The 27,471-nt window shown below is 34.4% G+C and overlaps 1 protein-coding gene across 1 annotated transcript; it reads right to left on the bottom strand.

The window, feature by feature from the left end:
- Window positions 1–351: 351 nt before the first annotated feature.
- On the bottom strand, window positions 352–27,160 carry LOC117324221. Its single transcript, XM_033879969.1, has 45 exons — window positions 27,124–27,160; window positions 25,912–26,030; window positions 25,342–25,622; window positions 24,212–24,358; window positions 23,606–23,744; window positions 22,830–22,994; window positions 22,329–22,468; window positions 21,942–22,118; window positions 21,531–21,574; window positions 20,990–21,027; window positions 20,728–20,828; window positions 20,278–20,427; window positions 19,906–19,952; window positions 19,077–19,190; window positions 18,530–18,646; window positions 18,130–18,237; window positions 17,702–17,752; window positions 17,037–17,165; window positions 16,694–16,728; window positions 16,152–16,267; window positions 15,775–15,948; window positions 11,749–11,798; window positions 11,495–11,529; window positions 11,197–11,294; window positions 10,908–11,039; window positions 10,454–10,503; window positions 9,476–9,589; window positions 9,048–9,155; window positions 8,887–8,924; window positions 8,301–8,398; window positions 7,345–7,515; window positions 7,147–7,190; window positions 6,854–6,876; window positions 6,523–6,638; window positions 6,116–6,289; window positions 5,762–5,814; window positions 5,407–5,520; window positions 4,733–4,773; window positions 4,456–4,550; window positions 3,710–3,874; window positions 3,489–3,532; window positions 3,182–3,210; window positions 1,878–1,984; window positions 1,179–1,343; window positions 352–792 (listed from the first exon to the last, which is right to left on the bottom strand). Exons 2-45 carry the CDS (start codon window positions 26,023–26,025, stop codon window positions 741–743), a joined length of 4,503 nt encoding a protein of 1,500 aa, XP_033735860.1. The 5' UTR covers window positions 26,026–26,030; window positions 27,124–27,160; the 3' UTR covers window positions 352–740.
- Window positions 27,161–27,471: the final 311 nt, after the last annotated feature.

The following is a 27,471-nucleotide window of genomic DNA, read 5'->3' as shown; positions in this document are numbered from 1 at the left end:
TATGGATGCCATCTACATTGATGTTGTACAAATAGCGTTCATATAAAATGATCAGCAGAGTGATACGTAAACTTGATCAATACTGTTCCATTATAGTTATCTATGTATATGATGGTAGTGTATTTACCACCTGTGGGGGCGAGTTCATAACGAACTGAAGATTATATACAGGTAGAATGACTTCTTATACTATGTTATCCTGTGCGTTGGCGAAAATGCTCACATTGTATCTTACGGAATTTATAGTCGGTTAGCCCGTACACTTGTCTTGTATTAAATCAGATGTTTTGGCCCGAATTTAATATTTTTCTTATAATGGTGTGTTTGGCAGATGAAACTAAGTACAATCTGTGGAATTAAACTAATCTTTAAGTAGCATTAAACTCTATTGTATAGTTTCAACTTTTAAATGTAATATATACAATATTGATCAATGTTGACAAGAACGTTAAAAACGTCAATTTAAGTATTCAGCCTTTTGTATCAACTCATATTATTAGATGAACTCGAGAAATATTGGTTTCTTCATTAGAAATATTTGAGCATCCGTAGGCTTTAGAGAGACCATTGGCCTCTTGTTTATTGTACCATTCTGTAATCACATTTCCAGCACAAATTTCCTGTTTGACTGCCTCGTGTGGCTATCTCATATTTACTGCCTCGTGTGGCTATCTCATATTTAATTCAAATTGTCTGTGATTAGTATCATGTTTATAGTCCAATTGCGCTTCTTCATTTCATCAAGGGGCTGAGCCGTACTGAACCCTGTAGCACCTCGTCTCACCAGGAACACTGCAATATCGAAATACATTATTCCAATAAAAGTAGAAGCGTATACGTATATAATCGGTGAATCAAACGTAAGCTCAGTTAAACTGGCGATTGCGCAATACGGATTTCATGTATTCTTACTTGATGTATGCACATGTAACACACGTAAATCAAAAATAAATACTTTAGTAGTTATTATCACCATCTTCCAATCCTCCCCAAAGTTCCCCAAAAATCAAACTCCAAAGTCATTTATTTTGCTCATGTTGGTTGATTTTGACTAAGATAATTACAGTGTTTATAGAAGCATGCGTTCTTAATATTTTTAATAATTTAATAATAGCCTTAAGAATCACCAGGACAAAGCCTCAGACAGTTTAATTTTGATAGTAGTATACTTAACGTACGTGGGTAATGAAAGACGGAAACAGAAGTGCTCAGAAGCTAGTTGTTTGTTAGACGCCAAGAGAGCTACGTCAGCCATACAGCTGCCATGTTCGTACGTCGTGCCGTTCCTGTACTGGAATATATGTACACTGTCCTGGGGCTCGCTCACGAACTCCACTCGTGGGCTGTCGTATAAGATACATTTTTACTTAGAAAATTTAATTGTATAAAATGATTTTTATTAAATAATTAAATATATAACTGATAAAGCTATGTCTTTCGTAACACATAACATTGACACGTTGTGACGCCTAGGAGATAGAAAACAGTGATCAAATCGGTATAGATAGCAATACTCGAAGCATAGGACCTTGATTTACACACAACAATGGAGAAGTATAGGGAAGAAAAACGACTGTTAAGGCCTGCTTCCTTACGTAACATACTTCTGAAAATACACCAACAAGCATTATATTACGGCCATTACTTCATGAAAAATTTTCAAAATGAAATAAATATGAAAAAATGATATAAAGGCCATCTATCTCTACTAAGCAAAGTCAAACGTAATGCAACAAAGGAGGTGATTAATTAAGTATAATTAGTAAAAATAAGACCAAATAAGATTTAAATAGATTTGTTAAGAACAATGCTGTTTTGGAGGCACTATTTAAACCATATGTTATTTGTATCGTGCGAGATAATGCCAAAATATTTACCATTGTTCAAAAGCTGCAGATTGCGATAGTAAAATTATATGGCACAGTCGTTCATTTGAGCATTTGATAGTCGACTCCGCTGGAAAGGACGGCTTTATAAGATGGGGCTGAAATGGATGTACAAATGAACTCAATGTGTTCTTAAAATATATCTTAAAATATATCATTAAATATATAGAAAATATTGAATGGTTTCCCGTTTAATATAACATATATTTCACGAGTATGACAGAATATCGATATTTTCACGAGTGCGGAGCACGAGTAAAATATATTGAAATATTCTATCATAAGAGTGAAATATGTAATATTAAACGGGAAACCATTCAATTTTCTTTTTACTGCATTTCATATAGGTGCTTAAAAACAAAATTAATATCATTGATAAATCAATACTGTCAAAAAGTGCGGGAATCATTAATGACGTCATCTCTTTGTGACGTTACTCCATGTCAACTTGACGGCGCCATTTTGAAAGGACTGATCAGGCAACGCAATTAAAGCGTTTTCTGCTGTTATCGGATAATATGTGCATGAATAGCTTACGTCTACGGGGTATTTTGTCAAAAACCGTAGTCTGAATATTTCAGAAATACAGTAAAATACAACTTATAAATAGTATGACAAGCCAAAGTGGAAAAAATCTCCCCATTTATGGATATCAATAATTCATTTATGGATATCCTTATTTCATTTATTGATGTCCATAATTCATTTATGGAATTCCATAAATCATTTATTGATATCAATAAATCGTCTATTTTTGGATATCCAAAAAATGATTTATTGATTTCCAAAAATTATTTATAGAATTCCATAGATCAGCTCTGGGTGTCAAAGGTAGAAAACTCTTACCAGTTCCCCATCGGAACTTGAAGGTTCGCTCTGATTGGTCAAAAACGGAAAACTTATATTTTCACTGCAAAATCTTATATTTTCACTGCTCATCGCTGTAGTGAAAATACAGTTTTATTAGTTTGATAAATTTCCATATTTCACTGGCAAAAATGCAATAAAATCCTATTCTTGTACATGGTTTCGAATAATAACATACATAATTATATATCCGTCTGTGAGAGATGGATATCTTGTTGTAGCTAAAACAATTCACTACAAATCATAATAGGGTCATCATATTATGCAATTAAGGCAAAACACATTTATACGGAAGTGGATGCATCAATGTCATATGTGTCTACACAAATATTAGAATAGTTTTTTTTATCGTTTGACCAAAATATAATGTTAAATAAGAGATAATAGTCGGAAAATGTATTTTAGTACATCATAAACGTAATGCTTACCTGATTTACATCAATAGTTACTGTTGATTCTGAAATAAAAATAACACTTTTCAAGTCATAGTAGGTATTCACGTAATCTATATAAGATACACATTTTTTTTATACATAGGATATATATATAATACTCTTGTCAATATAAATTAATTAGATCGGTTAATTTTAAGGTCTTTACAAAATGTCATGTTATTTTGCCCAGGGTGACCGTCTACAATAATTCATCCACACTAACTCATTATAATGTTCTTAATGTGACCGAGATCAATTACATTAAAGTTGACAGATACGTGGATAATACCTTAAAAATTACCTTTTCTGATATCATACCTATACCAAAGTTCGTCAGAAACTATCCTGAAATGAAGCAAACTCCATATCAACTACAATTTTTATCAAAACCTAAATCATTTATACATTCACTATTATATAATTACGAATTGTACACGACTAAAATTTAGTGTAGATGATATATTACGCTTTTACAAAGCTAAGAAATGAAACGTAAGCATTGATTTTCGCTATATAACTTACCCGGTGTCATCCGATGTCTGAAGAATAGTTTCAAATGTACCGACTTGTGTTCCGTTCACTTTGATGACCAGGGAGTAAAACCCAGGAGATAGCTCAGTAGTAGATTGTCGGGTGGGCTGTTCCGGAATGATTGAGCTGTCCACGTGGTCAAACCATACAGTCGGGCTTAAATTTGATCAATTATCAATAATCAATATTGGTTTTACGAAGTAAACTTTTCTGAGTAATTCATAATTAGAGTTTTCTAAAATAAATCTTGATATGAATATTAGAATTACATAAATTGTGACGTGTTTCTATAAAAAATAGTTGAAATAAAAACTTAGGTATTTTACAACATTCGGGAAAATTTGAAATTATTTAACTCATACGGAATTAAAATAGTGAATTTGTTATGTCACAGTTTAAACAACAACTACTAATCACAGCTTTGCTAGGCGTGATATATGTATATACATGTAGCATAATTTATGTAACGGGTATAATTATATGGGGTAGTTATGTGATAATGGTATTCATATCACTTCACATATGCAATATCAGGAAGCAGAAATTAAAAACAAGAGAGAAAAAAATGTTAAAGCACATTAATTCCATTAGAAGCTGAACCTTCTGTATAATATATATATGTATGCATAGGATGTTTGTTGTCCTGAATGCGTGTACACTTATTTATGTGTAGTGATACAGTTTACAGGGATACACCGCAAAGTGCAGTAAATTTAATGGAATAACTAAGTTTGTACCTTTCCTTGCCAGGACTCCAAAGATTGAGGATAAACGAACATTGTTCACCTAACTGACATACTATGTTACTAGGAAACGCATCATCTGCAAAACTCTGAAAAATAGGTAGGAATGCAACATCAAACAAGTGCAATAGGAAATCAAACGCAATTTGTGTAAAGTTAATTCAATGGAGTTATTATGGAGTGTATGTAGAAAGTGCAATACACTCTAGGTATGAAGCATGTAAACTTAACAAAGTACTTACTAGCTAAATATGATAATATAGTATCTTACCACACGTCTGTCAGCGGTATTTATGTGCATTCCTGGGTGAACTGAAATTAAAATACAATTGATCTACTTCGCCAAAACTAAAATGTTTCAAATACATACATTGATCGATCGGGGTTAACTGGTATCGCAACATCCAGACCCATGTGATTGATTATTTATATGTATCAATATTCATGACAAATCCACAGTAATTTAATGCAAAACCATGCAAGACACTAGCAGTTGCGATCTGAATCAATGCATTTCACTTTTATTGTTTAAATATTCATCAACGCGGTCTGACGTATTCTACAGCCTAGGTTGGTCATTAAGTCTCTATATTAAACATCCACAATACATGATAGGATGAAATCACATACCTACTTTAGTATAACAGAACATGGAATAGCCTTCATATATATTTACACGCCATTTTACTGGTAAAGTAAATGTACATACTGAATTAACGATAATTTACAATACAGTAATACAGTACGAAAACAATTAGCACCTCTGTTAAGGGACAGTCGACGAATTTAAGGTCCAGATATTACTCAGATTTTATACAGGTTTATGAATAGATTGATAGTTGATATATTTGGTTTGGTCTCGTATTGTCAAATGTCTAATCAACAGCTTTGGCCAAAGATTGCAGGGAAGATGATAGAAAAGAACCAAATCTTATATTCTCTTACGTAGCTGACAGTGTTCTCCTGATGAACCTTGACGACACAGACAGTCAGGAACGCCTTTTGTCGAGTCACAGTATCCACCGTTATGGCAGGTGAAGTTGGCACACGGAGTTGTTACTGAAATATAAATAAGAATTTGTTAGTTGTTTTTAATGAGAAATGTTTTTATTTATTATAAATGTTAACGCCCTACTATGGATATGCCATAATCATTTCACGATAAACTAATCATTTTGACATTTCCCAATGCAATCCACTAGTATGTGATTTTCACATTTTTGTCCACGTTTACGTTAATTTCTGCGTATGTTTAGATACTTAACACGCCCTAATGCATAAACTACTGGTATATACTTACTGGAATGAACATCTCTCAATAATACACTGTAACATCTTTTATCGTAATACCCTCTGAAAAGAACAAATTATTACTACAGTCTTAGGTTGTAGTTCTTCATCGTTATTGTTTTTGTCATCAGAAATACTGTAAAGGGAAGCGTCAAAGTAGGATGACCCCACAGTTTTCTAACACAAAGACGTATATTTATAGCCTGTTAACGTAAGCAATACATTGGAAACGCAACATCATTAGACTGTACCGGCAATGTTCAACTCTGTGAACTTGGCCAGTGACTGACAAACTCATGTAGTCCGAATGTACTCTAAATTCTGAAGTTTAAAAGGCAAAATATGTCAACAGGACTTTTCTCACCTTTCATAAATTTCGGGTTCAACGCCGTTTGGCCTAAGTGTCACGCAAAGATCAGTTTCTTCATTCAAATTACGTGTTTGCAGAGTCACGTCCATTACACATGCGTTTGTAGTATTCTGAATTACTATGGTACCTATCGTGTCAACAGCTCCGTTGTTCACCTCTACCTTTGGACTGAATTTAAAGAACACATACCATAAATACCTTTAATTGGGAGTGGTTATATACATTTCCGTGCTTCTTGTCTCGATTAAACGCAATCATAAAAACAGAATAATCTTTTATTGTGTAATAATGTCGTTACATTGTCTCTTATTATTGGAATTTTCCGATATACTTCATAAAATATTCAGTTAGTTTATCTTTCAAATTATCCGTGCAATGTAATGAAATCCAGCGCTACATACCATTCCATTTCTCCATCAGCCTTGTGTACCCAGATCATTATGTGACACTCAGAACCACGGATGCATTCGAAAATGGTATTATTTTCCGAACTGGGTTTTTCAAAATATGGAAAAATCTAAACACAGAAACGTTACATACATGTACATAGCATGCTGTCACAGCTCAAATTGTTTGTTGTAGACATACCAGAATAGTTAACTAATCTTACAATACTGTTGGTTGATTTCAATTTAGATACAAATTCTAAAGACAATACTGATAAGCACACATTGTCATGATATAAAAATATTAAATCAATACCAACGTTTCACAGTCTGTCCAAATATTTACCTTGTTAACCGATGCCGTATATCCTGAAAAATAGAAATTTGATTTACAAGTAACAACTGACTGCTATGAACTAACACATACTAGCTGGAGAACGATAATATTTACATAATTACTAAAATGCAAAAACATATTGAATAGCATTTTTTTTATTATTATTTTCTTTTTCTATTTTATCAGTTTATGTAACACATCCTTGTCATCTGACGGCGAAATAAACTGGGTTACAGAAAATGTAACATTAATCTATCCCTCACAAAAAAAATATTAAAACGTTTCATGGTTTTAGGTCTCACCAGTCTGTATATCAATAGTGAAGCACCTTTCATCAATGGATCCACTGGAATTTTTAAAAATAAAAAAATACATTCAATAACCATGGTTACATGAAGAGCTCATTTCTACATTAAAATTCACTGTATCAATTGAACCTTTGAAACTTGTAATATTCGTTTAACAATATTGTATATCATATTTCATTATATATGGTTTACCTGATTTCATCCAATATTTGTATACAGGACCGACCATGACCTTTTTGAGTAGCTAGTAGCATTAACACCCCAGTATATAATTCGTCTGGATGTCCTGGTACCGTTTTCTGCAGATGATACGTACTCATTTCCTCGTAGATGATATCTGTGTAACCAGGCGAGACACTGAATCTGTATATATAAATAAGAATCATTTTCTGAAACCTAATGTTTCCTGATTAACCAGTATTGCAATAGTTTTACCAATTATTATTGTCGTCGTCCTTACATAGCGATGTCAATTAGCATATATCAATCAATTTATCCAGTTTATTACAGTTACTCATTTAAACTAAACAAACTAATTCTGGAAGCCTTTTTAAATCAATATTCAACATAGGGAACAACCAACCAATTGAAAAAATAGACTTTTGAAACAGCCCCTTTGTATCGAAAGTTGAGCCAAGGATAAAATGTCTGGCAGCCACTGATTGGCCAGTATGTTATGAAGTAACACAATAGATATGTTGTCTGATAGGTAACTATCCATAAGAAATGTTGATATAAATTTTGTAAGTCCGATTGAATTTTTTTAGATTTCTGAGAATTTTTACTGCGAAATTCACCTGTTTTCAAAATGGCTACCATGGAAAAAAATTGCACCCCTTCTTTTGATTACGTGTTACATGAGACCCTAAACTTTTGTTATAAACCATAATTGCCATATTGAATTCAAGAATTTTAATGATATACTCCAAAACGTTAACACCAAAGTATATGGAAAAACAATTGGATGGTTGGTTCCTATACGAAAGCAACGTACTTGAGTTATCTGTATCTAGGCAATGCATATTGCATTTGAAATGCAGTGACGTATACTCGGTGGTTTGGAAAATACAATATTTTGTTAATACAGTATATACTTTATTTTTGAACATCAACTGAAGTTACTCCATGCTTTAAACCAAATTGCTTACTTTGAAGAACCTATGGACGTAATGAAGACATTAATGAAACACCGGCTATTCACAAAGCACGTTACGTTTGTCGGCAACGCTTCCGGATAGAATATTGCCTACAGAAAAAAAATTGAAAAAGAACAGAAGAACTTTCATTTCTCAATTGACTTGTCGTTGCATTGTTGTGTCAATGAATTCGTAGCAGATAAACAATGCCAGAACATTACTTTGTTGTGCAAACCAATATTTGGAAAGAGAGATCAAAAGTATGTATCAGTCCTATAAACATCTAAACACCATTTAAATCAAAATCAATCATTTTGATATGAGAACTGACGTCATTCCTGTAACAGTCTAACACCATTTAACTACTGGTATTTCAATCATGGTACTCCGTTGTATAAGGTCAGAGTCCAAATCATGCTGATTCCATAGTATTTCAGAAAATCTCTCAGTATTTGAGGTGAAATGCAAATAAAGACAATTGACTGTCACAATATGAATTGAATTTTGCAAATTAAATGTAAAATTAGATGGCAACTTGAGTATTGATCGTGTCCAGAGTTATTTGTTGTTATTATCATCATTATCTTAGCTGACTTACCGCCTTTGTCACAGAATCATGAATGTTCAGAATTTCACCTGTAATCAGAACAAAAAATTGTTTTTATCATAAACCCTTATTTTAAGGTATTTTGCATAAAGTATGATCTGCCTCTATGGCATGTATATTTTTAAAGGCAACAAAAGCATAATAAAACTTACTGTTTTGACATTTGTCCCCGGAATATCCTATCTGGCATAAACATTGTATGGAGCTGTCGTTTTCGTAACACACACCATGGTTCTGACATAGGTTATGCAGGCAAGGACCTTAACAAATAAATTAAAAGTATAATTATGGTATAGGATTTATCCAATACCGGTAAAGATCATGAAAAATAGTCGATCAATACAATACGATCTAGGAGATAGCTGGATTATACTTCTAATTTCACAACTAAAACAATACTTTGAGTATAGAACTTCACATTTATTCGTTATCAATATAAAAGTAAAATTGAAGGATCGGGCAAAATCATTGTTAGTTTCCGATGAAAACATCATCCGACAAGGAGCGCGATTCGGCCCATATGAGTAATCTTTATGGATAGTCTGTTAAGTTAAAAGGCGTGAATTTGAAGTCAGCTTACCTTCATATGATTGACAGGATGCGCCCGAGAAATTTGGTGGACATACACAGTAATAAGAACTTGCTTGTGGAACGCATACTCCTGCATTCGAACAACTGTCGTCCGTACAAATGTCTGGAGATTATAAATATAATATATCAGAGGAATAAATGAAAAAAAATCAACAATTTGTTATCACAGATATCATTTATCTTGTAGAATGTTCATTTATGGTAACCCGTTTACATTATTAATCTGTCTGAAAAATCGAAATTAATTACATCTGTCATAACATACTGATGAATCTGTACAAATCTTAGCCTGCGATCTTAAAGCTTCATTTATACAAAGGTTGTGTTAAGAAAAAGATAAGGTCATATATTATTGCAAGTTGGTTTAGACAACAGAACCGCTGAAGAGTTTGTTTCTTTGTTTGTTTGGGTTTTTTTTTTTTTTTTCCAAATGTACAGCTTATTGAAGAATTTGTCGTTATACAGTGTATTTATGTAGAATGTCAATCGTAACTGTATAGATTGTCATGGTTCATTTACAGGTATAGAATTACCAATATCTATAAATAATTCGTCATTGTATCTATATACATGTACAATGTGGTATTATACCTATATAGAATGTGATATTGTTTCAATATAGAATGGAATATTGTAACTTTTTAGAATGTGATATTGTATCTATATACAATGAAGTAGTATATCTATATAGAATGTGATATTTATCTATAAAGAATATGATATTTATTTGTAGAATGTGATATCTATCTATATAGAAGGTGATAGCATACCTATGTATATATATTGCATGTGTATAACATGCGTCATAGTATCTATATATCTTGTGTCATTGTATCCAGAGTGTGTCAGGTTCTCAGTGTGTAGAAACGCTGAAAAGTGATTTGTTAAACCGTATAGAATAGTATGCGAACGGCGTGTGTATATTGTCTGGATGGAATTATATAACGATATAACATTGATTGATTACCTTCACTGGAATCAACCATTACTCCAAAGCATCTCGATTCTCCACCAAGACTGAAGCAAATGAAACTAACAGTTTACTATTCTTAAAGTACATACCGTTTGCAAAACGATTTATATAAACTTCTACTGAATTCAGTACAGAGTATGCATACAGGTAATTTACAGCATATCATATTTAAATATACTTAACACACAGTACAATTTATTTATATTAATATAATCAGATAGCATTTCCTCACAACGCCGGCTTTCTAATCAGGGTAGTGGAAAGTAAGTGAAAATATATAACCAAACGGAGCATCAGTGGACGTGGAAGAACGATTTGTTCTTTTCCTCTATTATAACATCCGCCAACGAAGAGTAGATCTAATGTGCCATGTTCAGAACCTTTACGTTAAAAATATCAACAGTACGTCATTCACGTCTATTTTAAAATAATGCCACATATTCCTTACCCCGCTCGGAAACACAGTCGTTGATGTTTGACGGAAACTTGTCTAAATGCGACATCTGTTACACACGAACCGTTCAGTAGTTCTGGTGAAAATATTTCCACATCGGCGTCCTTTCCAGATACGATCCTTTCACTAACGCAAAATAATAAATAACACTTAAATACACACCTACAAGTAACTGACATCTAGCGTAGACGTTTACCCTCTTAAAGACATTACGAATCGGGTAACAAGACATGTAGTTCCTGAGTATAATTTTGTAAATAAGGATTAATACGGGGTTACATACCAGTTGTCTAAGTCCTTCTCTGTATACAGATACATGTGACAAGCCTTTCCAACTTTACAGGTAAATGTTGAGTCGTGAGGCAATGTCGGTTCCATAAACTGACGAAGTAGAAAATGAGCATGTTTATCTTACAAAATATTTATATATTTCATTATATCAAGTGATTTAGTAACGTCAAAAGCTTGAAAATTCTCTTTCTAACAGCCATTAACAATGTAGAGTTACCTCTTTACAGAAAGTAGTTTTCCCATCTTATAAAAATTAACAAATAAGAATTAAATTCAAAATGTTTACTTACCCTCCGATATTGGTCGTAAGCGTTAACTGGTAAGCCTATAAAACAATATATCCTTTTAAAGTGAATCTTGAATGCAGGTCATTTCAGTAAATTCAATTCATTTCTTAACAGAGCAGAGTGATACTTTCTTATCAGAATGAATACTACTCGTTCTAGGATCACTATCACTATCATTTACGAAAACAGAAGGTATATTTATCTCACAAATAACAAAACTGTTTTGTTAGGTTTAATGCCATTGATAATACGCTCACCTTTATATGTAAAATAAACAGAGGTACACATCCTGTCTGAAGTGTCGCCACTGTAACAGACAACGTGATCTTAACAAAATATTACCACAGAAAAATATCATATGAGAACCAAATAACTATGTTTTCTTTCCATCAATTTTCATTGGTTATTATTTTTCGCTTATTGCAGCGACGTAACAATGCATTGAACTATAAATCATGGCTATACCTAGGACTATGGACTCATTTCGAAAGTATAGTAACCTTCATTGGTCATGTACGCTGGTCATACCTAGCTTCAATTACACTAGACTGGCCTCGAGCGATGGTTCTGCGCAGGAATATTTACACTGGACAGATATCGTACCCTTGTCATACCAAGATATAGTTACAATGGACTGATCTAATACCCTGGTCATAGCTAGATATATCTATACTTGACAGATCTCATACCCTGGTCACACCAAAATATAGTTACAATGGTCAGATCTCATACTCTGGTCATAGCTAGATATAGTTACACTGGACTGATCTAATACCTTGGTTATACCAAGATATAGTTACAATGGACCGATCTAATAACCTGGTCATAGCTAGATATATCTATACTTGACAGATCTCATACCCTGGTCATACCAAGATATAGTAACAATGGACTGATCTCATACCCTGGTCATACCAAGATATAGTTACAATGGTCAGATCTCATACCCTGGTCATACCAAGATATAGTTACAATGGTCAGATCTCATACCCTGGTCATAGCTAGAAATAGTTACAATGGACTTATCTAATACTCTGGTCATAGCTAGATATATCTATACTTGACAGATCTCTTACCCTGGTCATACCAAGATATACTTACAATGGACTGATCTGATACCCTGGTATACTTGACAGATATCATACCCTGGTCACACCAAGATATAGTTACAATGTTCAGATCTCATACCCTGGTCATAGCTAGATATATTTATACTTGACAGATCCCATACCCTGGTCATACCAAGATATAGTTACAATGGTCAGATCTCATACCCTGGTCATAGCTAGAAATATCTATACTTGACTGACCTCGTAACCTGCTCATAGCAAGGCACGATGTATAATTACAATGGACTAATCCTGTACATTGGTTCTACCCAGGTAAAGTTACACTAGACCGATCTCGTAGACCGGTTTATCTAGTTGTAGTTACATAGGACTGATCTCATACCCTGATCAAAGCCACGTTTATTTACACTGAACCTGTCTCGTACCCTTGGCATAGCTAGGTAAAGTAACAATAGATTGATCTAGTAACCCGGTTCTACCTAGGTATAGACTCACTTGACTGACCTTGTACCCTGGTTATAACTAGGATTAGTTATACTGGACTGACCTCGTACCCTGGTTATAACTTTCATAGGCATAAGTTCTACTGGACACTGACCTCGTACATGGGTTTATAACTAGCGATTCAGTTATACTGGAGACTGAACCTCGTACCCTGGTTATAACTTAGGATCAGTCCTTATTACTGGACTGACCTCGTACCCTGGTTATAACTAGGATTAGTTATACTGGACTGACCTCGTACCCTGGTTATAACTAGGATTAGTTATACTGGACTGACCTCGTACCCTGGTTATAACTAGGATTAGTTATACTGGACTGACCTCGTACCCTGGTTATAACTAGGATTAGTTATACTGGACTGACCTCGTACCCTGGTTATAACTAGGATTAGTTATACTGGACTGACCTCGTACCCTGGTTATAACTAGGATTAGTTATACTGGACTGACCTCGTACCCTGGTTATAACTAGGATCAGTTATACTGGACTGACCTCGTACCCTGGTTATAACTAGGATTAGTTATACTGGACTGACCTCGTACCCTGGTTCTTACCCAGTCATAGTTATACTGAACTCATATCATGCATGTACACTTTTTGCTACAATAAAATGATCCCGTAAACCGGTTCTACCTAGGAAGTTACACTGGATTGAACTCGTACCCTAATTCTACCTAGGAATAGTTACACTTGAAGATCCCGTACCCTGGTTCTTTTTCGGTAGAGTGCCATTGGGTCGATCTCGTCCCTTGGTTCTGCATATGTATAGTTACACTGGAAGATCGCGTCCCCAAGTTTTGCATAGGAATAATTACACTGTACCCATCTCTTGCATATACTCTTGGTAGAGTTACAATGGATTGGCCTTGTTCCTTGGTCATATTTAAAACATTTGACTGACCTTGTTCCCGTTTCTACTATGGAACAATAACACTGTACTAGTCTGGTACCCTTGCCATAGTAAATATATTTTATAATTTATATTGATGCTAAAAGTTCACTCTTAGATTTAATTCATTGAAGATACTATGCATTTCCACAAATGTTTTGGAAACAAATCTGGAGTGCTGAGGAATATGCACATATATATTTCACATGTGTCGGGGGATTTTTACATGAAATATTTAGGAATATCAATTTACTAACAGGAGACAAGTGTTCACAATTGGATTTTTGTTTACTGGATATAAATTCGCAATGGAATGCTTAGAAAGTCTTGTTTTATTCATTCGGCGACAATGTCCGTACCCAGTTGACACCGACCTAACCTGTAGTAGCTCCATTAGATATCGTGACCGATTCAAACGACTTCGGACAGAGACTGAACCATTTTGTTCAACATTTGTGATTTGCTTTTTATGATTGATTACTATAGGGGTCCTAACCATTTGTTCATATCGAAAATCATGGGCAGTTCATGGTCACAGGTCAGAGGTTACCGTAGCGAATGCGATTGGTTGGGGATACGAACAACCAATCAGTGGCTTTGGAAGTTGTTACAACCCAAGGTAACTGTAAAATAATAACACACTGTTGTGGATTTTCTCACGTGCCGGATCACAGGGGCTTGGCACGATTTTCCAAATGATAGTCCATATATATATGTATATAGTATCAAGGGTAGTAACTACAAAGAGGGGGAAGACGAACGTATTTAAAAAAAAAAATTGTCGTATTCTGCGGGTCAAAAATCTTAGTGACACATACATTACCTTAAAGAGAAATGTTTTATCTTTCCAATGAGTGTTCGATGAACAAAATTGGCCAAGTATTATCCAAGATATGACCTGACGAATTCGGAAATAGATGCTGAAATGGCTAGGTCGGAATCTCCCTGTCCGGTTGAATAGTCGCCTCGCCTCTAATGGGTACCTCAATAACCATTCAGAAATCGAAAAATCGACGCTTGCAGCGGTATACAGTAACCATAACTATGTCAATATAGGATGTCGGTTGGTTATGTTATCCGTCATGTGCCGTAGCCAATTCCATATTACATCACCGAGCTTACCGTCTTCAAAAAGAACCACCATCTTTCCCTAACCTTTCGTGACTTTGTTTATGTCGTTACAGTAGTGGTACAGCCAAGAAGCGTTCCGAATGAAGGGGAAAATGGTGGTTCTTTTTGAAGACGGTAAGCTCGGTGATGTAATATGGAATTGGCTACGGCACATGACGGATAACATAACCAACCGACATCCTATATTGACATAGTTATGGTTACTGTATACCGCTGCAAGCGTCGATTTTTCGATTTCTGAATGGTTATTGAGGTACCCATTAGAGGCGAGGCGACTATTCAACCGGACAGGGAGATTCCGACCTAGCCATTTCAGCATCTATTTCCGAATTCGTCAGGTCATATCTTGGATAATACTTGGCCAATTTTGTTCATCGAACACTCATTGGAAAGATAAAACATTTCTCTTTAAGGTAATGTATGTGTCACTAAGATTTTTGACCCGCAGAATACGACAAATTATTTTTTTTAAAAATACGTTCGTCTTCCCCCTTTTTGTAGTTACTACCCTTGATACTATATACATATATATATGGACTATCATTTGGAAAATCGTGCCAAGCCCCTGTGTGCCGGATCAGTTGTGACACAAGCGTAGTTATGGTATAAATCAACATATACACCGCTAAGATAATATTACCGTTAACAATGTGTACGTTTACAGCATACAATTAATTCTGAATACATACCCTGAAGAGGCTTTCAGACAAACATTGTATTTCTCCCTGCTGTTGTGGTTTTTCTTGGATTGTTGAGCAGTGATTACATACATAAAGACGTCCGTGATACCAGTGAGAGATGCGGATGATACTCTTACTTTCAGTTCATTTATCGACCAGAGACTTTCGACAACAGGAGCAGTTCTGAAATGCACATTACAACAACATTTTGTTCACATGTTTTAAGCATGTATTACCTACTACAAGCTATTTCAATATTTAAACTGAACATTGTTTTGCTGCATGTACACTAAACAGAGGCATGATACCCCAAAATATGTCTAACGTACTAAATTTATGGAAGGCAAAGATTTCCTTGGCGTTGAAAAGAAAGTTACAAAAAATACCTGCTTTTTGTAGACCTCGTGGCATAAACAGGAAAGGAGCATTTCTCCAGTGAACGTTCATATAGTTCACAACTGATGGTACTCAGTGGTCCAGGAGTAGGTGGAACAAACTTTGGCTATCACAATTGAAATTCAACATTACTAATACATTAGCTAATACACATATTATATTCCACTGCGGTGCCTTACAATACAAATCAATAATAAGATATACTCGAGCGAAAATAAATGCAGATTACCATACGCTAGCTTAAGTCTCAGTACTGATGATGACTGAATTACGATCAGTAAACAGGTCATTTGATAAATATCAATTTGTCATAGCTTACTAAATTTCTTGTTTAATTCAATAAAACACTTAATCATCCTGGTAAATTGACTCAATGATTCCTGTCGCTTGCTGATTATGTTCACGAGATAATTTTCTCTACTTAGTTAACTGACGACAGAAATATGCTACCTTAAACATATTTATATATATCTCTAATAGAATCCTTTATCTCGTTTATCTACAGTGTTCTGTTGTCGGTGAACGATCTTACCCCATTTTCTCTAGCAGTGATGAAGTCTCCATTTACTATATAAAATACAAGACAAAATATAGAAATATACGGAAGTATGCAGGAGGAAGGTATTAATGGATAAGTTGCCAATGGGTTTGTAAAAAAGACATTGAAAAATAGAGATCTTTTGATTTCTGATGGAATAACCACACCAAGCTCGCTATATAACACATACGCTTACTCATTTAATTCTTTAGCGGATCATCCTTCAGTACTGTTAGTTATCTAGTCGTCTATGAATAACACAATATAATACTATAAAGGAACCAAACATTTAGTTTTAATGTGATAGATAACAAATGTCTTATACATAATAAATTACCTTGTTGACAGTGTGTTCCGGGGTGGTCATACCCTAATGAACACGTGCACACATCATACTGGTCGGCTTTTGTCCCCGGCCTACAGATCCCGTGAGGTTCACTACACCAATTGCATTGCTTTTTACAATCTGTCAACGAATCATCTTCATGATCAATAATCTATAGTATAAAATATCTTCAGTGCCTGTAAACGAAACAAATGGAATCTGTTCGGCGGGGTATCACCTGTAGGTGTTTGGTATTTTGAATCTACCTGCTTGAATGTGAATCGAGGAAAGGGACATTTCAATACTGTTGATTGATAAAATAAATTGATTTCATGCTGTTGAATACATGCATATTTTAGTTTTTGTTTTCGTATATCTAACAAACCAATTACAGACAGGGCCAGGTAATGACGAGTGTATAGGCAACATTTATACAATACAACAAAGCACAGACAGGAAATAAAGATAATTTATAACGGAGATGTGTTTGTTTTACAGTGCATAACGGAGTCGGCTGGTGACCGAATGATCGTTAGGTAGGTCACTGTGTTGATGAAAATGTACAAATTCCATTACATCTCTGGCTGTATACTCCCCAGGGAATGTGAAAGACGGTAGCTATTAGCTAAATTCCCAATAACCATGGATGCTAAATAAATGATACTTAGCAGTCTTACCTGTGATGTTCTGCCGTATACTAGGGCAGAGAGCTGTTGTATTGTCGGATCCTACAAAAAATTATAATGGTTGAAAAATTGTTTTCAGCGGTTTGACATTCTATCGCGTTCAAAATCAGAAACAAAATATAAAGTAATTACTATGGTTTATAGGTTATATCAGAATGTTGAATGTTTTCTCCCATACAGCAAATAAATTCAACCAATAACATATTCGTACTAAAGTATAGTGCAATGACTTAAATGCGTTTATTCCATATTAACAAAAAAGCTTATCGTGGTGTTATGGCTATGACATTGAATTAAACCCGCAAATAAATAAATGCCTTCTTCACTATAAAAAATAATTTTAACATTAATTTCCTCCTCTGCGTACTGTGACGACAGTGTCGAGATTGTAGGAAGTCTATCCCAAATTCAGTGCATACCAGTGCATCTTGTCCCAGTGAAACCTTCAGCACAATGACAGGTAAAGTTCCCCGGCCTGTCCTCACAAACTCCAAAGTCGCAGGAGTCGCTCTGACAATAGTTGATTTCTGTAATAATCGCTTTAATGCTATTAGTGCCACCCATACATATAAAGCTCAAACTGATCGGGATTTTACATACGATATCGAGTATATTTGTCATATGCAAAAAGCTTCTTTAAGGTTGTGCTTAAGGCATACAAGAAAATAACACCTTAGTAATACGAATTTAATATTCAATCCAACGTAGCTAGAATTATGATAACAATGTTGATCAGAGATTAGATAAATTGAAATAAAAACGTAATATTTTATTTTCATTGACAATTCACACGTTTTACATGTCCAAAATAATACTAACCATTGTCACAATTCCAGCCTGTTTTACCTAACGGACAAGCACACCTGTATTGGAATCGGTACAGTAAGAAGCATGTCCCGCCGTTTTTACATGGCTGTGATGCACACGGATCCGGGGCTACAACACAGTGTTCGCATTGTAGAAATAACAAAGCATCGTTGTCAATATAGAAATTATAAAACAGTGTTGTTATATAATAATTTTAAATCATGTCGTCGATATAGACAATTACGAAACATTGTCGTCGATATAGAAATTACAAGCATTTCTAAACAGTTTCCTAAATATTACACGTAGAACAGCTAAAATGTAGGTAATGTACATATATAAATGCTTTATTTAACTCTAAATCACGTACTGTATATTAATGTGGTAGAAGGAATGATGGCTAAAGTGATGAGATTGAAGGAATATTTGGCCATCATTATTCCCCGAAATGTATCTCTGTCTTATAGTCTACACTGCATTATGTTCTTTGGTAAGTTATGATTTGTTAGACACTGATATGACATTTGTTTTCTGTCATGCATATCAAATTTTGTATCACCTATTTCACACGCAACACCCGTGTATCCGCCGACACAATGACATGTAAATGCATCTCCTGTGTTACTACGGACACATAATCCACGGTTTCTACAAGGCATCCGTTCACATGGATCTGCAAACAGAAGAATTAACGTGAATTAAATCGTACGGCCAAAATAGCTGTCAGATAGATATTTACGAAACTACAAACCAGCCGCATCACAATACTAATTATTTATATGTGTTTAGCATAATATTCACATAATGCATGTATATTCGCAAGGGAAATCATTTGATACTGATAAAGAACTACTTTCAGTAACCGAATGTGATGAAGTTTTCAAATCATGGTAGTTATTTCGCACTTTCATTATGTTTACACGCGCATAACGCGCATTCGTACAATTCATGTTAAAATTTGAAGAAAAAAAACAATACTTTATTTTCTTCAGGCGAACAAGTAGAATACATGAATATAAGTCCGTAATATAGATGCTCCATCACCACAGCCTTATTAGTCATTGTTTTTATATTAAATAACTAATTTTAAATAAAAGTGACAGCACGTTATCCGATGATCTAACAAAAACAACCGTTCTTCTCTTTCTCTATGTGGCATAGCGCAGGTTTCAAATTCTAAATTCAACCCAAGATGAAGAGGAATTTGGTGCTATTTTGTCACATATTTCCAAACGCCTAAATAGTTTTAAAAAAATATGCGTGGGCAGTTGAGCGAAGGAAGCTGCCAGAATATGTTTGTAATTTTCAGTGAAAAAATAATATGAAATATCAAATAACCTCAATATAAATATACTGAGATAAACACAGTCTGAATAGATAATAATTACCAGCTGCAAGGAAATGGACATTTGTGCAACGTTCAAGAAGCGATGAGCTACAAAATGAAGATTGACATAAAACTAGTTATGCTATGTACATTATCGTTTTGAGTGATTTGCTTGTTAAGCCTATACATATTTGCAGTGTACTTATGAACCAAAAGGTTTAACGTAATAAAGGAGTGAACTGAACTGAATAAGGACTTTAACAGAATATCAAATGGTATATCAAACAAACGAATAAATAAAAACATATATAGTTTCAATTGACTAAATAGCAATTTCGTCTAACTTTTTATATAAATTCTGTATTTCAGGAAATATTATAATCTGAACTGTCAAATATAATCAAAAAGAAAAGATAATTGGACTAAAACTTACTCATTCCCTATTTGGAAACACACATCTCGTTTGCCGTTTAGGGAACTGTGGGTTTGTACTGTAAATGTTGACAGTGTAGACGTGTTGTCGATTGATGTCATCATCATACCCTGGGAGCTTTTGTTTGTCAGCCGGATAAGTAAACTGCCACTGAGAGAGATGTATAATGCAATGTCAGCTTTTTCGATACCAATTGAACAATACCTACAAACTGTATATACCGTGTATCTCTGTTTGTATACTGCTTTTCAGTTGTAGGTTTTAATATGTAACCGTTTTAAATAGCATTCCAAGAACTTTTCTACTGTCATGCAATCGTTAAACGATTTAACTTTATATACGAAAAAAAACAGAATTAAGACGGAGAATATCAATTTTATTGAATACAAGTCTTTGCCTACTGCTGATTCTAAAACATTCTATTCTAAGTACTGCTACTATAATACTTACTCATTGGCAGTATAGCCAGCATAAATAGGAAACAAACCTACGGAATTCACTGGGAAATTCAGTTCGTCCGGCTGTGGAAAATTTACATATTGTGGGGTGCCCTACAACAAATAGTAGTGTCACTTTTTAGCCAAGCCATTCATGTCTGCCGCATATGTATCGACAGACCGTTTTATTTATCGAATTCACGGATTAAATTTTCGTACCATATAGACTTAATGTGTCGAAATATGTTGTCGGGTGAATATTGTTTCATATTTACCGGTCGAAGTGTTAGATCTCCTTTTGCATTGGGATAATCTAGAACGGAAAGAAAATATACCGTTTAATTAATTCACAACATGTGATTAGATTGTATCAGTATGTTATAACGGCATTCCATAACAAACGAAATTAAATGAAAACGCAATCCTTACTCAAAATCATCAAAAGAAAAAATATCATTTCAAGCGAAACAAATCTGTGCTTTAACTATCAGTGTGGACTGTGCATAATTATATCCAGATTTCATAAAGAGCATTATGAATTATTCAATAATTCAATTCAAATAAATATGATGTCATTTTAACTATTATATTATTTCGGACCAGTTTCCAGAGGGTGCCAGACGGTTGAAACAAAATGTCTTTCAACGGAAAGTCTGTGATATTTCTCTCCTGTCTCATATTTTATATATATTTCCTTTAATGGATATGACCTGTGTATCAGATGACCAATAGTGTCGGTGATATCCGATGAACTAATAATGACGATAATGTCAGGAATATCAATTAATAAGATACTTATTTTGTGTTTATACATACCTTTCACTTCTATAGTAAAACAATAGTTGGGCACGGAATAGAAACTGTAAAGAAAAGAAGCGACATCAATTTCATGCATGTCAAGCTACTATAACTGTATAGGGGAAAATTTAAATGTCCAATGTATGCCAATCACTAAAGTATATTGTAATCTTTCTATAAATGTTTGTATTTTTTTCCAAGTTAATTTTCTTTCATTTATCGCAAATTTTACTGTGAATTACAGGAGTGCAAAATAGGCTGAACTTCATTTCCCATACACCAGTAACCATTACAATGCTTTATAGGTAACATCTAATTGCCACAATTACACACGTTATGTGGACGTTTTCATTTTACAATGTCTAATGATAGTGTCAACACCAAAAACAATGTAAATCAAAGCTTTAAACAAATCAAAAGATTAACTACCCTTCGCTGTCCTCGGCAATTATACACAGGCTGTAGAAGCCCGACATGTCGGTGCTCGGTATCCAGACCACGTGCTGACTTCTGACTAACGGGCCAATGTCATGACGATCATGAATCTGTGAACGCATCAAGTATTTCGCCATACCATCACTTACGAAGCGAAAATTTGTAATTGTTCTGTAAAAAATTTAACTTACGTTACATATTATAAGTATATGATGGTGTCTTAAGCATTGTTAACTTTTAGAAGTACTTAGGAGTTGGAACCAATAGACAATTTGTAGGTACACGTTTACTATCGATGGGATAAAACATGCAATACGCAAATTCAAAGTAACGTGTATAGATACGTGACATTTTCTTCAAATCATTAGAACAACAACATACCTGTTTTCGGCACTTGGTTTAGCAAACACCTCTATGGTAAATTTTGTTCCGTTATATAAGGTAAACACCTGGCCGTTCGGGGGTGTCGGTGGATGAATGAACACAGGACCGTCATCTCCGTCAGTGACCTCAAAGTAAAACTGATGAAACGGAGTTTCTCCATCACAAGTATGAAAAGGTGTGGATTCTCTATGAATTATGTACTTTTTTGTTCCCCATCATAAGTAAGTGTTTTAACAAGAAAATTCTTTAAGGCTTCAAAAACTTCATTACGGCAGTCTTCGAAATAACTTCCTTTACCTTTTATCAGAGCAATTCGATATAAGTAAATATTTGCAGGCGACTAGAATTAACATGTACTGCGTTTGAAAACATTTAATCAATAAAAGGGTTTTTATTAATTTCGTCTTTAGTAATCCATTTCATAAGTGTGTATTTTGATTCGAAATCATATTTTGTCTAATATCACGTTTTGCAATACCATGCGCTGAACAGCTCTACCTGAACAGGTGTCTGACTTAGACTCTGGGAATAACCATTCAGGTAGGAAGATGTGTTTCGGATATGTATTTGTGTTCTAGGAAAGTCCTCCACTACTACACCGACAAGTGTTGTGTCCCCAATACTATAGACAGAGGGGTCCGTGTAGACGTCAATTGTACAGTTCTGAAACAGTCAATACATCAAACATTATAGTATGTTAATTTTGTGACGCACAAAAATAGTGAGACATGCCAATACGGCACACAAAAAACTGTCACACCTGTATTAGGCATGATGTTCACGAAATCTGTATATCATCAAAACATGCCTTCTTATGCCGCCACAACATGAAGAAGTGTCTCGGAACTTCATGTTTTACCGTAGTACTTGCGTCTCATTTGAAAAACAGAGAAACACAGGCCATTGTTCGTACCACACACAAACACCAAATATAAGCTTTACAGTACCGGATGATCTAGAACAATATTCTCAACAAATGCTTCTTCCTAGTTCAAAACAAATGCATGTAACCATTTATATCGCCATATTATTGCCATAGGAAAAGTCTTGTCCCATTCCATAGTTGTGATATGGCAGATGACGACGACAGTTGATTGCATTAGTCCCTCAAATACCGTCTTTATATTCTGTATGCAACATATGTATACAGCTCATATGTATATCTTAATATTTTGTTAGTTGCATAACCAGACTGATTTCTGATTTCTGAGTTCTATTTAAAAACTGTTTATATTTCTTGCTATATCATTACAATGTACATAGCGACTCCTTACCCCATTAACTGTGACGTTTGGAGCAGGTGATCTGAACAGGTCCAGGAACTCCACGTAACGTGGCAGTCTGCACGACACGAAGTCCTGATCAGGGTCGACTGTGGGTATTCGTAGGTGATAGTGGCGTCCCAGGGCTAGTCTATAACGACCAGTACATAGCTTACCATCTAAATATACACTAAGATCATCTGAACTCTATCAGAATAAATGGCACCAAAGATTCACAGTAGTTCCAATTTGCATATTAGATAACATATCAATATCCCTTATATACATGTAATCATGGTGTATACAAGTGTCGCGTTGTACATTTTGCCATAAGTCACAATTCTTTATATAATATGTCATAAAAAAGTATTATCTAATAAATATTCTGTTGAGTAAATTTATCTCTGTTTTTACGAATAACAAATTTAAGTTATAATGCAGATAAGACCTGTCCCATCGCGTAAATTTATACAGGATGTATGTGTACCACGCCATAGATACATGCAATGAAAGAACGGTTGTTGGACCTCCTGCATGTACATCATCAACATGAAACACTTATTTATCAATAATTACAATGAGCAGGATAATATGACAGCATTCTGCTTTGTCAAGTACCTCATAAATGGACGACTATCTGTAATCGGACTTCTGTTCGGAATCCCAGTATCTGACCGATTTCCTGGCATGTTGATTTTCATCTGCATGTATGACTTAGTAACTCCAGTTTGAACGGTTAGCATAGCCATATTGTTTTTGAAATATCTGCAGGAGTTAGGGTATAAACGATTATAAGATTTTGGAATCAATATTTGTATAACAAAATACATTGATTTACAATATTTCACAGAAAGAAACGGTAAATCACACATACAATTCACACTATCATTTTTACGACAACTATGCACACAAATATGATAGGACAAACAAGTAAACTCTGTCCGGAATGATGTTTTACGGCAACCTTATATAAACTGGAAACACTAAACAGTTACGACAAACAATTGTACATGGCAAACATCAATATTTATGACAAACAAGTATAGACTGCAAACACTGATATTTTAAGCCATGTCATTATGGCCTGCTAACATTTATTTTCTACTAAGACCAAGTACAAATACAAACACAGATATGTTACGGCAACAAAAACAGTACATGTATTCATTTTTATACAAAACATCTCACAACATTTCCAGTATAGACGGAACACTTTCGTTTTGGCATAAAGAAAAATTAACATTCTGCCAAAAATATTCAATCACCACCAAAATGCTGCATTCGTTATTTGTACACACATAGTTCAATATATATTCAATATCTGCTTCCTGCATAGATTATTTTATAGCAATAAGTATATATACAGTGTACATTCAATGGTAGATACTTTAATTCAGTACGTTTGAAATATTATTCTATTTCCCAACGAGCTGCATATGTCTTGTATGACTGTAGATCAGACAACAACAGTTGAAAATACCCTGGTAAAAACAAAACATTACTTTCTTGCCCATGAGTAAGTATATATCAAAATATTTGGACTTTCCGGTAAGTCATGTGTCATTGATATAAGCCAGCTAAGTGATTGTTGTGGTGTAAACATCGGACAAAGCAATAATAATATAATACCATCTACATGTAATCCTTGAAATGAAATTATCTAAACAAACATAAAGAATCGTGGTTACATTATTGGTACTGTAGCTTTAAGTAATTAAATCGAACAATTAACCAGATTGAGTACTTACATTATATTCATTGAATGTCCATGTAAGGGTAAAGAAAACGTCCCTAGTTCCAGTTCCCAGTTTTCCCGTGTGTTGATGTCGATGACAGTTTGGTGTAAGGTGTTGTCGACCATATGGGTGATATCCCTATTGTGTAACGAGTCTGTTCCTACTTCCTCTGTAACCCACCGGCCGAAAGTATCCTCCCCGAGACTTGAACTGGTGGACTGTCCTATCTTGCATACGTTTCCGCATGGCCCAGTTCCAAGTTTCCATCCAGTCAGTATGGTTACATTCACCATCTCAAACAGCAATAGTACAATGTATTGTATTTGCTTCTATATCTCAGTTCTAATACTGGGGGAAATATATATAGTAGGTCAACAACAATACGTATTAAGATTTATGCTGAGTGTTAAATCACTGAATGTAACACAAAGAAAGTATTAGTTAAAAATTGATATTTATTATTACTGATAAAATCGTAATAGATAATAAGAGCATGTCTTCTGTCTGCTTGAGAGGGACTAATGCATGTCACCCTATAATGGGTTATTAGTGATATAAACAGATGACAATAAGATTACTCACCATGACAGCGTTGTCCTCATACAGAGAATATCTCATGGATCCCCCCAGATACTCTCCTCGACTCGTGTGACCGGCCAACAGCACTAGGCCCACCAGGTAGTAATATGGATCCATTCTACCTAAACATTGTCACATACTTTATCTATTTTATGTAAATATAAACATAACTTCAATATCGTAAAGACCATGCCAGAAACGCTTTTTTCAGTCATTTTATAAACAAACACACTATAACTTCCATTAGAAATATTTCAAAATAACACGTTGCGATTATCGCGAACCTTCATTACAGCGAAAGTTAAATTAATTTTCATTTTATATGTATTTGATAATAAAACTATTATTAGTGATGCATACAGAAGTACAGTCAAGATAAACAGAATTACACTTTAACATCTCAAGATCAGTAAGTTACAAAGATATCGAAATCTTACATTCTTTCGGTATATACACATTTTTAATTAAGAAAAATGAAAACCATTCTCGATGAGTAATATCCATTATGCTACATATCAATCGAACCTTTCAACAGTCAGTTGCCTAAACATGAAATGCCCCGATAGTTGAATACTCAAACATTTAATGAGCTTAATGAATGTTTCATCGTCCTCTGTACCTTACAATAGGTGTTGTGATGTGTTCAATCTGTCATTACCATAGGGGAAAATCAAAAGTTAAATAGATTATTCCAGCTAGATGAAATAAATTAAATTAAACTGTCAGTCGATAACGATGATGGTTACATTTGTAATGGTTAGATTTTACCTACAACCCAGGTTTATTGGACTTTTAAGGCACCATGCAATGAAGACATGAGGTATTTATTTATTCAATGACAGAATATAACAACTAAAACATGAATAGTAACACATATTTCTAACAAAGGGACACAACTCATAGAAGTTATTCCCGTTACACATTTACTCTGATGTAAAATGTACGCTCTATGTTGTTAATAACGAAATGCTTGATACATCCGATGGTGTGCTATTGTATGCAGTTTCTACCAGATGTTCTCTTGTGTAATTGTCGCGGAATATCTCTCTAAGTTTTATCTTAATTTTTATATATTATCAACTTTTTTATGTTTTCTCGTACAGCTCTGCATTTGGGAATTATATGCGTGCATAATACAAAATAAAAATATGATTTGATTCTAAAGAAAAGAATTTTTTTTTGTCCTTTCGTTCGGGCAAAATTCAACATACTTACAAAACCGGATCTTCTCCCCGCTGGCGCTGATGGCAAGTGATATCGGCACAATAACTATCTATGGTGTGTTCTTTTTATTTTATAGTGATGATTCCTGAAGACATGTGTTATTTAAGCTGTATAAATTTATCAATATATTCGTATTATCAGTACTGATGGAAGTCTGTAAGTCAGTAATAAATAAATTAAGATTCAACACAAGCGAATCATCTTCTTTGTTATTTTAATGGCGTGCATATATGTATTGTTTTAAAATGATTTGTAGAAACATACAGCCTGACAAGGCTTTGGGAATGCGTGAGATAGCCAGTGACAGAAGTATGCTTACCAAAGTCCCAGGTATGACGT

The sequence above is a fragment of the Pecten maximus genome, chromosome 3 (genome assembly GCF_902652985.1).
Source record: "Pecten maximus chromosome 3, xPecMax1.1, whole genome shotgun sequence".
Classification (NCBI taxonomy): Eukaryota; Metazoa; Mollusca; class Bivalvia; order Pectinida; family Pectinidae; genus Pecten; species Pecten maximus.
Note: the sequence above shows the minus strand (reverse complement) of the source record. Positions and strands in the feature narration are given on the sequence as shown.

What these genes read in the sequence shown, in the direction of transcription:
- LOC117324221 (XM_033879969.1), bottom strand. Translation starts at nt 26,025, where the DNA reads ATGGATCCATATTACTACCTGGTGGGCCTAGTGCTGTTGGCCGGTCAC. An exon ending in ATGAGGACAACGCTGTCATG is followed by an intron (nt 25,623 to 25,911) that starts GTGAGTAATCTT and finishes TTGCTGTTTGAG; the next exon opens with ATGGTGAATGTAACCATACT. An exon ending in TGTCTGAAAGCCTCTTCAGG is followed by an intron (nt 11,799 to 15,774) that starts GTATGTATTCAG and finishes TGTCTGTTACAG; the next exon opens with TGGCGACACTTCAGACAGGA.